This window comes from Brachypodium distachyon, chromosome 4, assembly GCF_000005505.3.
Source record: "Brachypodium distachyon strain Bd21 chromosome 4, Brachypodium_distachyon_v3.0, whole genome shotgun sequence".
Classification (NCBI taxonomy): domain Eukaryota; kingdom Viridiplantae; phylum Streptophyta; class Magnoliopsida; order Poales; family Poaceae; genus Brachypodium; species Brachypodium distachyon.
Genome location: NC_016134.3, coordinates 12,445,473 through 12,461,033, shown reverse-complemented (window position 1 = coordinate 12,461,033; position 15,561 = coordinate 12,445,473). Strand labels below are relative to the sequence as shown.

General features: G+C 50.1%; 3 protein-coding genes across 3 annotated transcripts; 1 reads left to right on the top strand and 2 right to left on the bottom strand.

Moving 5' to 3' along the window:
• Window positions 1-3,677: 3,677 nt before the first annotated feature.
• LOC112272381 lies at window positions 3,678-5,678 on the bottom strand. Its single transcript, XM_024463022.1, has 3 exons — window positions 5,587-5,678; window positions 4,944-5,488; window positions 3,678-4,839 (listed from the first exon to the last, which is right to left on the bottom strand). The coding sequence occupies exons 1-3, from the start codon at window positions 5,630-5,632 to the stop codon at window positions 3,856-3,858; spliced, it is 1,575 nt and encodes a 524-aa protein (XP_024318790.1). The 5' UTR covers window positions 5,633-5,678; the 3' UTR covers window positions 3,678-3,855.
• A 2,312-nt stretch (window positions 5,679-7,990) lies between these two features.
• On the top strand, window positions 7,991-9,616 carry LOC100845719. Its single transcript, XM_014902603.2, has 4 exons — window positions 7,991-8,326; window positions 8,421-8,628; window positions 8,736-9,038; window positions 9,133-9,616. Exons 1-4 carry the CDS (start codon window positions 8,040-8,042, stop codon window positions 9,412-9,414), a joined length of 1,080 nt encoding a protein of 359 aa, XP_014758089.1. The 5' UTR covers window positions 7,991-8,039; the 3' UTR covers window positions 9,415-9,616.
• A 4,790-nt stretch (window positions 9,617-14,406) lies between these two features.
• On the bottom strand, window positions 14,407-15,093 carry LOC104584924 (uncharacterized protein At4g02000). Its single transcript, XM_010240748.1, has one exon. It carries the CDS (start codon window positions 15,091-15,093, stop codon window positions 14,407-14,409), a length of 687 nt encoding a protein of 228 aa, XP_010239050.1.
• Window positions 15,094-15,561: the final 468 nt, after the last annotated feature.

Genomic DNA, 15,561 nt, shown 5'->3' with positions numbered 1-15,561 from the left:
ACAGAGGAGGAATGGGGAGTTCAAGGAGAAGGAAAAGGATCCAAATTTCAAAGCAACCCAAGAGTGGTACGCGGCGCTACGTGCCAAGAGGAAATTTAACCACCGCCTTGGCAGTCGAGGTATCGAGGGAAAGAAGCCGGTGTGGGAGAAGGAGGACGCCGAGCTTGCAGCAAGAGGGATAGTCCCTCCTGTCCCAACAATGCTCCGTCATGATCGTTCCACCACCTTTGTGCGGAGTACCATGACAAAAGAACAGTGGACGGGCCTGAAGCCTATCCGCAATGACCAGAAAGTTTTAATCGTAAGGCCTCAACCGCCACTTCTTTTTCAGTTTAGCTTCTAACACACGCACTTATAAATTGGCACCGACTTTGTCTTATTTCAGGACAAGGTCACCGAGTTCAAGTCGGAAGGCTCCCACGACGAGCTCTGTGCACAGTGGGATTCACCACTAAGCTATGCTCTAGGAAGAAATGAGCACGGGGGCCATATTCGAGCCTTAGGAACCGGGGCCCTTCGCCGCAAAGTCTTTACTCAAGAGAAAGAAGCCCGGAGCCGTAAAAGAAAGGCCGAGAAGCACGAAGAAATAATAGAGGTGGAAAAGGGCGGCGAGGGAGGAGGTTTTCGCTTGCTTGAAAAAAGCAAGGGACTCCGGCCAGACTATGGAGGAGTTCGTTGCTACATATGATGGCAACCGGGGCGCGACACCGAGGCCACCCACTCCGCATGATCATCAGTCGACTCCGAATCCTTCGCCGCCACCGTATAAGAGCAGTGCTGGCTCCGGCACCGAACTCCCGAGTGACCCTGATGGCGCATCTGATGACATCCCGATAAGCTCCTTACTGGTACCATAGTGTATATATATACTCAATTACGTCATTCTTCACACCATAACACTTACGTACGTATGTTAATTTGTTTGTCACGCACAGAAGAGTATTAAGTGCCGGATATTGATGCCATCCACCGGGAATCCGTTAGGCACGCGTGGTCTGCTGATGCCAAGAATACTGGTCGTGCACAACATGCCCATGGCCCCGGATCATGTCAGGGTGCAGGTGGACTCCGTGCTCCCAGAATTTGACAAGACGCCGGTCCCTTATCCTCCAGAGGAGGAATCAATGACTCTAGGGCAATGCCGGGGCACGTACATCCAGTGGCCTAGGAGGTTGGTTGCCCTCGCTACCCAACCTTCTCCCTCTCCGTCGTGTCCCGGAGCGTTTCCACCGGCTTCCGCTCGACGACTTCCCTCTCCATCACCCCTTGGCCCATCCCCCAATAAGCCGGCACGTCCGGATTCACCAACGTCGGGGCAAGGAGGCTTCGATTTCGAACCAGCGCAACACTGCAGCGATGATGACGCTGCATCGGCTCATGTGCCGCCGCCTAATCCGTCACCGCCCTACCGTAAAGACAGCCAACCCTCACAACCACCACGACCTGCACCCGTGACACGGAAATCTGTAGCGGACGCGCTGGAGTACGCGTCTGGCAAGCAGGTCTCCCAGACCTTCAAGGATCAAGAGGAGGCCGAGTTTTTGAAACGCCGGCCCACCAATAAGAGGGGGTCCAAAATCAGCAAGAGATCCGGTGACTCGAAGAGTAAAGAGTTGGACTCAACGGGCAAGCAACCCAGCAATCTGCCAATAATCGAAGGGAATTGGGAAAACCGGCCAGATATTTTGAATATGAAGCCCCCCCCCCCCCTCTAGTTGGTGATTTAGTCGGCGGAGCCTACCTCGTGGCCAGGGAATTCGATAAAGTGCTGATGTTCTACCCTGGACAACCGATGGTCAGCCTTAAGGACCTAAGGAGCCTGCCGCGAGAGATGCAAGAGCTACATGGCTACGACATGGCAGCATCAGCTAATTCTGCATAACATGGCCAACAGATGAATGTGAAGGTGCTAGAGTATTATGGCTTCTATGATGCTGAAACGGGGGACTTGCAGACAAAGGAATTTACCTTCGGCATGGACTTCCTTGACTTGTTTCACGTCTTCAACCAGAAGTGCTTAGACAACAACATGTTAAGACTCTGGTGTGTATACTTCACAAGGGAGTCCTTCCGCCTGAAAGAACCACACGTTGACATTGCCGATCCTCTTTGTTCAGCAAAGCAACCATCGGTCTAGAAGAATGGAAACGGGGTTCGAGAGAGAAGGCAATTTCATACCTGGCTAAGTTCTTCGCAATGCATAAGCAACGCCGTTATGTTCTTACACTCTACCATTTAGAGTAAGTTGTTCTCACGACCATTGCTTTCTTTCTCGTTCCACTAAGTTGTTCTGTTTCCGGTTATAAATGTGTGTTCTTTTTGTAAACAGTGAACATTGGGTGGTGGTGGCCTTCTCTTTCGAAGAAGCGTCGGTGACGTATCTTGATCCACTCCGACGGAAGAAAGGCTATGAGCCGCGCGACTTCAAAGCCGTCGGAACACTCTTCGAAGAGGCGTGGATAAAAGCGGTGACTGACTATGAGGTGCCAAGCTACGGTAGGAAGAAAATGACCTATCACAGAAACTTCGCGTGCATACAACAGCCGCAAGGGACGGTCTTCTGTGGATACTACTGCGTCCACAATTGGGTCACCTGTTTCAAGCCCAAGACGAAGACGACCTACCAACAGATGGCGGATTACTTTAAGACGGAATCAGAATATGGACACAACTCAGCTGTTCTTGTGTTCGATATTCAGAGGGAGATAGCCACCATTCTCAACAAAGAGGTTCTGAAGGAAAACGGTGATTTTTATGAAGGCGGGGTTGTGCCGATGTATTGAAACTTTGATGTACAATGTTAAATATTGAATATCTATCATGGATGTAATAAGTTTTTGTCTTATTTTTGTAATAAGTTTTGTGAACGGATGATGTTATCTTCATGGATGCGCGATTTTCTCATATATATTGCGGTTATCTATTGCTGTGCTGTGATCTATTGCTGTTACAGAAATGTTCTAATATAAAAAAATATTTTTTTTAAACCGGAAAAAGAACAGTGGCGGTTCATGTTCACCGCCACTGGTAGAGTACAATGGCGGCTGTGTCCCACCGCCACTGGTGCAGTACCAGTGGCGGTGACAGAGAACCGCCATTGGTGCTACGAAAGCATACCAGTGGCGGTGAGGCATAACAGCACTGGTATACCACCAATGGCGGTGGGTAAGCACCGTCACTGTAATGTACCAGTGGCGGACATTACAGTGGCGGTGCTTTCCACGGCCACCGGTGCACTTTCCGGAGCTCTCCTACGGATTACCAGCGGCGGTTGTGCAAACCGCCACTGGTTCTGGCTAGCACCGGTGGCGGGTATCATCACCGTCACCGGTGCTCGTTAGCACCAGTGGCGCAGGCTTAGTGACGATCCGGGTTACCGTCACCGGTGTGTAATTCGGACCGCCACCTTTTCCGGAGCAGTGAAGATTTGTAGTAATGCGATCAATTTTTTACCGTGGTTTTAGGATTAATGATGAGTAATCTTATTTGATAGATGCACTACATACTTTACCGCCGCAATAGTCAAATTGTGTGAGATTGCAACGCAGGACCAGAAGATGGGCATAACGAACAAGCTGTGGCCCAATCTAAAGCAAAGATTTCTCTTTTGGTACAAATTATGCCGTAAACCACAAGGTTTTTAGTAGAAATGTTGACCTAGATTGAACTAGCGTTAATAATGAGTAATCTGAATTAGAATTGCGTGAGATTGAAAAAGATGATCATAAGATGGGCGCCTTCAGAGGTGAAACATGAAATAAAAACCGCGATCGGTACGGAAATTATTCAAGTGGCCGGGCTAATTAACGGAAACAGATCGATGGATATTAGATATAGTAGGGCGGCCGGAGAAATCTAGTTGGTGGTGGTGACAATCTTCTGGATGGCCTGCAGCGCCTGTATCGCTGTCTGGAGGTGAAGGGCGAGCTCGGAGGAGAAGGCGGCCATGGGGTTGGCGAGGATCTCGTCCTTGACGTCGTCGGCGGCGGACGGTGGCGGCTTGCTAGGGTCGGCCACGAACTTCTTGGCCTGCTCCCGGTACGTGTCCATGCGCGGAGTCGAGAAGACGGTGACGGGGTCCGTGCGGTCGCCCCTGTCGGCGAACCGCTGCCGGCCATGCGAGGTGCCGGCCGCGAGCGCGTAGGCGCGGCCTTGCTGCTTGTACAGCTCCGGCGTCTGCATCAGGTGGACGAGCTGCGCGAGCTCGGCGCGCATGGAGTCCAGCATCTTCTCGCAGCCGTCCATCATGAGCTCGTCCTCGACCGTGTTCTGCGCGTCCACGAGCCTGTACCGCGCCCCGTCCATGTCGCCCGCGTCCGCCATGGCCATGGCCTCCCTGATGGCATCGGCATGCCGGCGCCGCGCGAGCTCGGCCTCGACCCAGCGCGTGGTAATGGAGCTGGACACTGGGGACGGGTTCGGGGTGCGCTTGATCTTGATGATCTCCTTGATCTGGAGCCCCTGCGGCACGGCCTGGGCAGTGTACTTGTGCTGCGCGCGGGCCAGGATGGCGTGGTACCACTCGCGGGATTTGCTGGCCGGGAGCTCCATGTCCACGATCACCTTGCGCGCCTCCCCGCTGAAGAGGTTGCCGAGCTTCACGGTCACGGGTTCCAGGCCGCTGGGGCGCTTGTCGGGCACCATGGTGTAGTCAGTGTCGGCGCGCACCTCCATGCGTTGCAGGGAGCCTGACTCGGGTGTCAGGGTGAGCTCCACGTCCTGGGCGACCACAGTGAGCAGCCCACCCAGCACCTGCGCGAAGGGCGTCGTCAGGTCCGACCCCTCCCGGACCGTGCTGAACGTCCCGCCCGGGGACTTTGTCGCGATGGCGTTCAGCAGCTATAGCACACGAAAGCGACCAATTAATTAGATTATCGTCATCGTGAACCTTAATAAGTGTCGGTGATTTAGTACAAAGTTGTACACCTAGCTAGCTTAATTACCTCGTCGGCTGAGTGCTTGCCGACGCCGAAAGTGTAGACTCCGGCGTCCTCGAGGTCCACATCAATGGCATCGTTGGCGGTCTGCCCACCGTCGGAGATGAGGATGACGTTGGCGGTGCGGGCTTCCGTTCTCCGGCGGCCGGCCAGAACCTCCTTGGCCTTGACGAGGCCGCTCTCGATGTTGCTCCCGCCGTGGGCGTCCAGGCGGTCCACGATGGCCAGGAGCTCCTTCTGGCCAGCGCCGGTCACGGAGCGCAGCACGCACTGCCTGGTGCCGCGGTTGTTGAAGGTGACGACGCAGAGGCGGTCCACGGGGTTGAGCTTCATGATGACGAACCTCATGGCCTGCTTCATGCTGCCGAGGTTCTTGGGATCCGCCATGCTGCCGCTCACGTCCAGCACGGCCACCAGGTCCAGCCCCTCCCTCACCACGGCGCTCGGTGCCGCCCGCAGCTCGATCATCACCGTCAGCTTGTCCTCCGCCAGCGCCACGTCATCCCGGCTGTACTCCGGCACCTGGATCCGTACTAACCCCTTGGTGCTCCCTGCATTCACGCATATATGCATCATCTTATATCCATTCATCCAGGTATAACTGACTCCTGCAGCTCAGTGTCAATTAAACAGCTGCATGAATTGATACCTGTACCCGAATCACCGAGGTTGGTGTCATCGTCGTCGAACACCATCGTGCGATATACGCTCCTTGATCCAGAGAGAGAACTAGCTAACTAGAACGCTGGTTTTGGTTAGCGGCTTGCTTACATATAAATATACAATGCTGCAGTCCGGCCTGGATGGATGGGGCAGGGGCGTGCAGAGACGACTAATTAATCCGCTGGTCAATGTTTTTCCGTCCATGCATATGCGTCATAAGATGCTCACATCGACTGCAGCTATTCATTTTGTTACATGCATGCTCTAATTACTCTGTCCTACCAATTAAGTGTATATACCAACCGAAATGCACCCAACAAACATCCACAAATTAACTACTGAAAAGCCTTTGGCAAATCTAGCCAGCAACCCCACCCAATATGATAGTTTAAAACATATATTAGGCTTTGATTTCGATATAATATTAAATATCTATGAGGTTACTTTTTTGATTTGTCAGGGTTCATTTGTTATTTTCTTGGAGCTTGTATATTTTTTCTTCCTGTTATTTTGCTAGATTTTACTTGCTTTAAATACATACATCCCACCATATATATATTTGCAGTGGAAAGAGCCTCAGCCAAACACCCAACTGTGAAATCATAGGTGATGTGTAATATTGGCAAGTGTTTGAAATAAAATATTGATGTTGATACTTTGGTAATATGGATACTTATGTGATGACATGAATCTTGTTTGGACTTAGTTCTTTGTTAGTGGTTTGTTGATCCATTAGTTTTTTATATGAAAACATTGCGTGAGTTGTGTAAAACTTACCTTGAGTCAAGTCGTGGACTTGTGCTCGTACTGGTTATTTGTGTGTTCGCTTTCAGGTGTTGCCGGAGCTAGAGGAACGTGGTCGATGACGGGATCGAGGGACGAAGTTTGGGAGAAGCTGAGGTCGAGGGATCAAGGTCATGCGGGACGTTCGTGCGAAGGAACAATGAAAGTAAAAATTACGATGATCCGGGAGGGCACCGGTTTGTTGTATGTTGTTTATACCGAAAATGTACAGTATTAGAGATATTTGACACGTGATGGTCGAGTTTTGAAGACATCACAAAAAGAGTTGATGGCATGGAGTGACATCTACGTGAAGACATGTAGATCCAGCCGTGGTTGGATGAGAGCTGTTTAAAGATTAAATAGTAGCATCATCAAGATGACGTCTGATGGAAAAGCGGTCCACATGAAAGTTGTGCGCGTCGACGAGGTGAACAACTTTACTTTTGGAGTCATCTCAATCCGAGGTTGTATGCGGGCACCACAGGCAGAATACCAACAGGGACAGAGGAGTTCGTGTTGGATTTAGGGTTTGAACTTATACGTATTTTTTGGTTCATCCAATCAAAAGTTACGGCTGTTTTACTATCACGGACAGAAAAGTGATTTAGGGTTTGAACTTTCGGGAAAAAATTTAATTTGCTTCCGCGCAATTATTCACCCCCACTCTGATTGGCTATCTCGATCTCACACCAACACTATCCTGTTTGCAAATTAACGCCTATAGTTGCGGGATGCCTTAGATCTATAGGCTGGAGGGATCATTCACCACCAGCAGCCACCGGTAAAATATGCCGATCCAAAAACTTGTTTGTACTTGCGCGCCATCGAACACTTTCGTTGTTATGACGTGTTGAAGGTCGTCAAGGCCTCAGGAGACTGATAAACTAGGCGTGGATCGATGCATGTGATGCCGGCCTGACAGTAGCCATTTCTTTTATATTCAAGATGCGATCATATTCAAGAGTTCAAGACTTATCATGCAAGCATAGTATTCCCGTCGTATTCAAGACCTATCATGGTTTCCCTTAAAAAAAAGCTCTATCAGGGTCATGCCATAAACTAGGAACTCAGTAAGTCTAGGTCGTTCTTAGCATCTAGATGCGATCCATTCCTTCACATGGCGAGCAAAGTCAGACCTGATGGAAAGAGAGTGATTTAGATGCGAAATTGCTTCCCCTGGTCCAGCTTATTTAACAAATTGATTGCATGTGAGGTCCAGTTATTCCCCTAATATTGAAGAGACCTAATAGGGTCATGCTATAAAGTAGGAAATGACAAGGTCTAGGTCGTTGTTAGCATCTTGATGCGATCCAATAACTTCACATGGTAGCTTATTTAATAAAGTGATTGCATGTGAGATTCAGCTGTTTATGTTTAAAGAAAAGAAAGTCTGCATGCCGGACGTCATCAACCCTGTCGTCAGCTGGAAGATGGATCGATGATGAAGACAGAAACATGACAGATGGTTGGGCTTATTTATTTATCGGTGGCTGGGGTGGTAGTGATTAAACATACTCACCTCGAGCTGGTGGTGGTGGTTCGTGCAGTACCACGACATGAGCTGTTGCAGTCGCGGTGCCGTGAAGAGTGCTATAAATACCCCTCTCGCCCAATCTCTTTCTCCACACACACAAGGCAATTGAAAGAGTAGTCATGGCCAATTTCCAGATGAAATCTTACAGCGGCCCATCCTGGGAGAACGGCCAGATCGATTTCCCAAGCTTGTATCTGAGGCGGCTGGATTCCGGCGACAAGAAGAACCAGCATGTAGTGATAGACGGGTTTGGTAGTACCGATTTGGGCCAGACGTCCATCGTCGACTGTGGAATCTACGACGGCGCCGACGACAATGCGAATCTGGTCGCCCGTGCGAAAGGCATGCGTATGAATGCTGATCACAGCTGGTGCAATTTATTCGTCATAGTCTTCGAGCTTGACGGGTTAGTAGCACTTGTTTGCTTAATTTTCTTATATACATATATATATCTGTGAAGCATATATATGACATCTTGTTGGGTGCGCCAATTCAAACAGGTTCAAAGGATCCACGCTTGCGGTAATGGGAGCAACCATGGAGAAAGCAAGTGAAACAAGTATTGAGGAGAAAGGCGAATGGGCTATTGTTGGAGGGACCGGTGAGTTTGCAATGGCGCGCGGCCTCATCAAGAGAAAAGGACGCCAGATGGTATCTGGAGGAGAAATATTAGAGCTTTCTCTGGAAGTATACTGCCGCACCACCAAGGCGAGGACATTTTCCATCTCTCAAGATAATATATATGCATTTGCTAAAACAACATGTATTTCAAGGTGGACAATGTCTTTAATTGGCTCTTTTGCACGCACACGCAGGTTGCGCCTCGTCCTGCAATCCCAACGGCGGTTGCGTCTCCCGCTCCCGCTCCGGTACCTATTGCAACACGCCCGCCGCCCCCAGTGTCTGTGGTGCGTGCCCCCAAAGAGTACGGACCAAAGGGCCATCCGGGTTCGAACCCTAATAACTTCGACCCAAAGAGATCGTCACGTCTAAAGAGTGTGCGAACCTACCATTATTTTGGTGTCAATGGAATTAAATTCACTTACACGGACACATTAGATGGCCAAGAACACTACTCTCTCATTGGTAATTTGGGTTTTGGACGTTCGACTGCTGAAGTGAGTTTCGTCCACCATATATTATTTCATTCGTCCTGCATCTAATGAACAGTACTGATGCTTTCTCTTTGTATTAATTTTGCTCATGCCGCAGACCGTACTTGAGATTCTTCCAAATGAGTGGGTGACAAAGGTGTCAGGAACTTACGGGTCGCACATGGACAGCCGCCATGGGCGAACGAGAGCTATTTATTCGCTTATCCTGGAAACCAACCTCGGCAGGAAATTACAAGCTACCGGAAATGGTCGTAGCGACAACGGAGACGGCGCATCCTTCAGCATTGTTGTGGACGGAAACGAAACAACCTTGGGCTTCTTTGGACAAAATAATGGTTACGGCCCCATTAACATTGGTATCTACACGGTCCCTAATTAGAAGATCCAGTGTTGCTTCTCTATTTCACGCAAAAATAAATAATTGTGATGGCAAGGATCTACCGACCTAGTATGCCGCATGTGCCAGCTTTCTCTTGCAGCAAGTGTTTTCTTTGTATTGTAACTCATTATGTTATATGTGGAATCCGTATTGGACTTTGTGTACGCACGGTAACCTTGTGATCCATTGTGGTCTAAAAAAAGGGCAACCAGGTGCACGTAGCTCCAGCTTGGGGTCCGGGCAAGAATCCGATCACTTTGGGTCATTTGGTTGCTGCATATTTTTGTCGGTCTACCAATACCAATTATTATTTGTGTTCCTAAACAAACTTTAATTGATGTAGAATTTTTAGAGCATTTAATTTGGTATATCAGGCGTAATTCTAGCTATTTCAAAACCCTAAGTGGATTTAATGTTTCAAAAATATTTTAGTTAAATACTGTGTGCGTTGGTTATGCTCTAAATTACATATAATATCGGCCCCCTCCAAAATTCATTTTCAGTGACCTTAAATAGTTTAACCATTGTGACCATTTACGTCGTGAGAGGAAAAAATGTCAGTGATTACAATGCTTTTTTTATCTCCATGCTTCTTTGACGCGTCATAGCGTGAAAAGCGTCAGAAGGATAACCTGACGTGCGCACGTGGCGTTCCTCGGACGCTTTAAGTACAATTTTTCACTTTTCAGAATGGGAGCACCGGCCCTATCAGCAACTAGCATTATTGTTGTTTCTTATTTTCATTTTGGAACAGATATGAGAGCTATGGCTGAAACAGACGTGTATAGAACATGCCATGGCGCCTTGGTGCCGATTGAGGAATGGTGGAAGGTACGTAGTCATCAAGGACAATGTCGCAGGGGCGGGCCTACGGTCCAGCCAATACATGGTATACTACATTTTTGGCCCACATAATTGTTTCCTTCGCCCAGCCAGCCCAGTGTAGCCCGTTCACTTCGCCCAGCCCAGCATTGTACAAGCCCAGGTTGCAGCCCTGGCGCTCGCTCGCTCGCTCGTTCGGTGCATCGATCGGTTATCCAACTCGCGTGGCTGGTTCCCTAAAAAAAACTCGCGTGGCTCGTCGTCTCTCACTGTCCGATTCTGAAACTTCAGAAGCCGCTTCCAACCCAATCAACCGAATCCCGAATCCCAGTCTCCAATTCCAACGTGCAGCATGATGAGCATTCGGCGGTGCTTTGTAGTTTGTGTTTCTTCAAAAAAAATCTTGCATTTGAAAGTTCAAATGGTCATTGATATCTATCATCGGTAGCCTAACTATTAAGTTTAATCATAAAAATAAGTAGCACGCAATTTGACCGTTATAGCGGCACAGAAATCTCGGCGCGACGCCATGATAGTTGCCGCGAAATTAACGTTAATCTCTAATTTTAATTTTTTCATTATATAACAGATAAGTTTAGATCCGGTGCTAAATTTTTGTACGTGATCACATGATTGCGGCTGGAGGATGCTGCCGCAAAATGATTCAACACATGATTTAAAACCTTGTGTTTAATTTAGACCGAGAGATTCTATCCATGATCTGCGGTTCTTTTTACCTTTTTAGAGACCATTAAAGTGTTTGGGCCGATGATGACTACATACTTTTACTTATATATTGTACAATTTTGTTGTCGTCTAGCAAAATTTTAGGTGTCGTGACTTAGCCCCCTCCTTTGTTTTTGTTCCTGGGTCGGCCACTGAATGTCAGCAAGATTTCCTCAACCCGATTGGCCAGTGTTCATTAACGTATGGGAACCCCATTTTGCGATGGTCCGTTAAGTCTGTATCCGATATCGCTACAGGATCGATTTCATGACACATAAAAGCTTATCACCCATAAAAACAATCCAAAGTTACAAAGTACATACTCCCTTTCGTTCCCTAAACATAAGAGAGAGTAATGTTCTATTTCTGGCATATGTTTTGATCAGTAGTCTTGCTTGTCTACCCATCCATCAATCCACATGCTGTTAACTAATCCCCACAAACTAAACGACGTACGCTACATCTAATCTTAACTAAGCATTAGTGCCAGACATGCTGAGCAGGCTGCTGCACGTATGCGATGGAAAGCGAGATGACAACTAAGATGAGCTGGACTTTACTGACAAACACGTAATGAATTGCTATTACTCATCACATTTATCAGCTACTAGCAACTGGTCAATGGTGCAATGATACCTCTAGTAGACTAGCACTATTAAGAAGAAGGGAGCTCGTTGATGTGCATGTACATTTCCTCCCAAGCCTCTGACTACTTCAAGCCAAAAAATGGTGCGCGCAAGTGTAGTAATTGAGTTTAGTACTACTCTTAATTAGCTAGTTGTAGCTTGATATATATTATCGAGTGAATTCCGTTTTTTACCACCAGTTCCAGTTTTTTTAACAGCACCACATCTCGCAAAATTTGTGTCACTATTGATCCCAATTGAAGCTTTTTAATTAATCCCGAAACCCATCCGTTCAGGTGGAACCCACTTTCCAAGCTGACGTGACATGCTAGTCCGGACAGGTATTTCTCCAGGCACCTCGCAGTGTATACACCGGCGAGGCGCTCCAGTGTATACTGAGCAACTCCAGCCGTCCCCCTAAAGGCCTCCTAAACGGGCTTGAGAGGCGCCGCGTGAAAATTTCGACCCAGCCGGCCTCTTCAATTTTATTTTTCATTCGGCGCGGCCCAAAAAGTTAGCCGGCGCCCTCAGACCGAACCCGCCCACGGGGGGCGAGCGGGGCGCCGGCGCAACGCGTTATTGACGCGGGCCCGCGATGTCAGCGACCAATTAATCGCCTCACCAGTTTCTCACCGGCCCGTCCTCGGCTCCCGAGTGGATTTTAATGGCGGTAGCCCGCTGGTTGCCACGCGGCCCTGCCCCCGTCCATTATCGCCGCGTTCACACCCCGCCGGTTCGCATTCTGGCAATATAAAAAGGGGCGACCACCGGCAGTCGGCATTCCTCTCGCCGCCTCCTCTCCTCCCTCTCGCCCTAAACCCTCCCGACCGCCATGACGACGAGACCTGGCGTCGCGCGAGGAGGCTGAGGCCCTCCATGAGCACGAGTACTGGCGCCGCCCGACTGACGGCTGCCGACGCATTGGACATTAAGCATCGGCGGTATCCTGACGCCGCCGGTGCCAACAGGCCGTGCCGCCTGGACGCCCGCCGTCAACACCCACTGGTGGCACAGGCTGACGACGGAGGAGCACGAGGACCCCGCATGGAATCGCGCCACCGAGGCTAACGAGGCGCCGTTCTTTGCCGACCGGCACGCCATCGACAACGCCCGCGACGAGGGCCAAGGCGAGCGCCCGCCGTCGGGCCGCTTCAACATCGACGGCTGGCGCAGGCACTTCGTGGCGGCGGTGCGCGCCCACATCGCCGGCTGGAGACACCACCGCCGGCACCGGCGGGCCGGCACCGATACGGGGTCGGGCCAACCAACTCCCCCGGCTCCGGCTCATCCCGCAGCGCCTCCTCGCCGGCGCTGCGCATCAAGGGCGAGCCAAGGTCGTCCTCCCACTGACGGGGGCCGGAGCTGCCTCGCGGCCATCTCCGCCTTGTCCGGCCAAAGCTGGAGCCGGAGTGGGCGCCGGAGCCAGATTATGAGCGCCTGGCGCTCGAATGGCGCCACGACGCGACCCGGAGGACTTCCCGGGGCAGCTGGCGGCGGAGCGCTCCAGCCAACGCGAGGCTGAGGAGGCAAAACGCATCGGCCTCACCATGACGGATGCCGAGGCCGAGGCATGGAGCGTCAAGGAGGCGGCGAGTGAGGAGGCCGAGAAGAAGGCGGGGAAGAGGCCAGCGCCGGAGGTGAAGGTGGAGCCGATCAACCTCGACTCCGACGAGGCCTACCTCGCCTACTTCAGCGACCTTGACTAGGCGGCCGTTTTTTTTATTTTAGAATTATGTAATAAAAAACTTTATGTTTAATTAAATTTCGTCGAGTTTAGTTAAATTTTACGTACTTCATTTAAATTTTGCCGAATTTAGCTAAATTTTGCCCAAATTCAATTTTTGGGGAGTTGGTATTGGGGGGGGGGGGCGCTGCTGGATCATGGCGGAACCTTAAAAAATTCCGCCGGCGCCCCCCCCCCCCCCCCACCACCCCCTTCCCCAAAAATGGGGGCGTGGCTGGAGATGCTCTGACTAGACTACATGACAGCTTTCTCTCATGATCGATCAGTAATACATGTGTCTTGTGACAACTGACAACTCGATCTTGGAAGAATTAGACGACCTGCTGCTTTTGTTTCCATTTTATGTTCTTATGTCCTCCTCGATTGGCACAGTGTGCATTCGCGGCATCTTCTCCGAACATATCAATCAACATTGCCGGATCAGCTTTTTTGCGAGTGAGAAAGAGGACGGAACAAGAAAAATTTGTGAGACGATGCAACCACACTTTGATTGACGCTCTCTCTCCTACAGAAATTTCATGTGCAATTAATCCAACCTGGCCAACACAGGAAGCTCAGGTGGTCTGGTTCCTTGTGGTGGAACTAGCCCAATTAAGTTCAAGTTCTAAACTTGACATGGGTGTCACGTTTCTCCGGATTATTTCAGGATTTAACCGACGCTATTCTTTCAGCGGTAGGTGACGTACCCGTCCACAGCGAGGCGCTAGCGGTGACTTCGTCAATCTGTCAAGACTCTGTCGGCTCAGTCTTGGGATCAATGGAATCTGCACCTCCCATCTCCAATTTCTTGCTCACCAACGGGCTTATGGGTAGACCATTACCAGATGTTTGCATCTGCTTGGCTGAACTCGTCGCCGTATCTGCAAGGTCTTCATCAGAGGTCAGATCGGCCTCTTGGGATGAACGCTTTAGTGAGCTCATTTCCTGACCGCGCCTGCCAAATCCCCCTCGCCCCCCTCGATGTCCTACAGATGGTGCTCTGGAGGTGAAAGTAACGCTAGTCGGCGCAGTTCGGCGTTTTGCGAGGAGCCACTTCCCATATTGCAGATCGGCAGGAGCATGCACCCCATCGCCTCACTCCTCTGAGGTGTGACCAAAAAGGCCACAAACATCACAAAAGAAGCCAACCTTCTCATAGCGTACATCCAGCAGCAAGCGTTCCTTTGGGAGCTTCAGCGGAACACATCTAATCAAGGGCTCACGAACATCGATGCTGGCCCTCACCCTGATGTAATCCCCTTCATAGTACTTCGGAGGATTCATCTCAACACTAAGCACCCTGCCAATCCTTCGGGCTAGCTGATCACAGACCGATTCCCGCCAGTACAGATCCGGGATTGAGTGGATTTGCTCCCATATGGCCGTGTGGTTGAAAGGTATACTTGCTTTGTCGGACAAACCATCATATTCATGAATCACCACCATGAAGCCACGAAATAACCATGGACCTTGGTTCATCACCTTCTTCCAATTGTCTAGGCAGAAGAATCTGATCAAGAAGAGATTGTCATCCACCTCTCGGCAGTCTGCATCATGCACCAAACTCCAGATCGATCTCATGGTTTCCTTGAAACCCGTCACACTAAAAGGTCGCGGCGTGTGCACCCGTGCGAGCGCCAGCCATCTGAACTCCTTCTCCATCTCCTCCGCATCCGCTTGCTCTATCACAACAACATCAAGCTCACCCTCCCGGAAGGCAAGATTCTTCATCGCCTTCTCAAGATCTCCATCACCTTTCCCCTGCACCACGTTCTTCCCCATGACTTCGCCTTCGTCCAAGGACAATCGCTACCAGAGAAAAGATCCGTGCCACGAGAAAGTAGATCGGATCAAAAACCCTAGTTCGCCGCCACAAGACAATCAAGGCCGGACAGACAGGCTAGCTGTCCCCTGTCAGCCCGAGACGTCTGCGATGGAGAACGAAGAGGTATCGGATCCTGAATCACCGGGATCTCATCGTCGGAACCAAAGATACCGGCGGAGTAGGAAAACCCTAGTCGCCTAGGGTAGTTTTTTAAGCACGGACTTTATTAATCGATGGTCGAGGAACCTAGCTCAGATGGTTCAAGAACCTATTTCAAATGGCCCAAGAACTTAACTGAGATGGCCCAGTATTTCAACTGTACTGGGCCAAATCGTGGGCCAGATGGATAGAGGAGATATCGGGAGACCCGAGAGTCAGGAGCTTTATGTTTTATAGCCATAGCAAAGTCCATCCAGGTCCGGTGG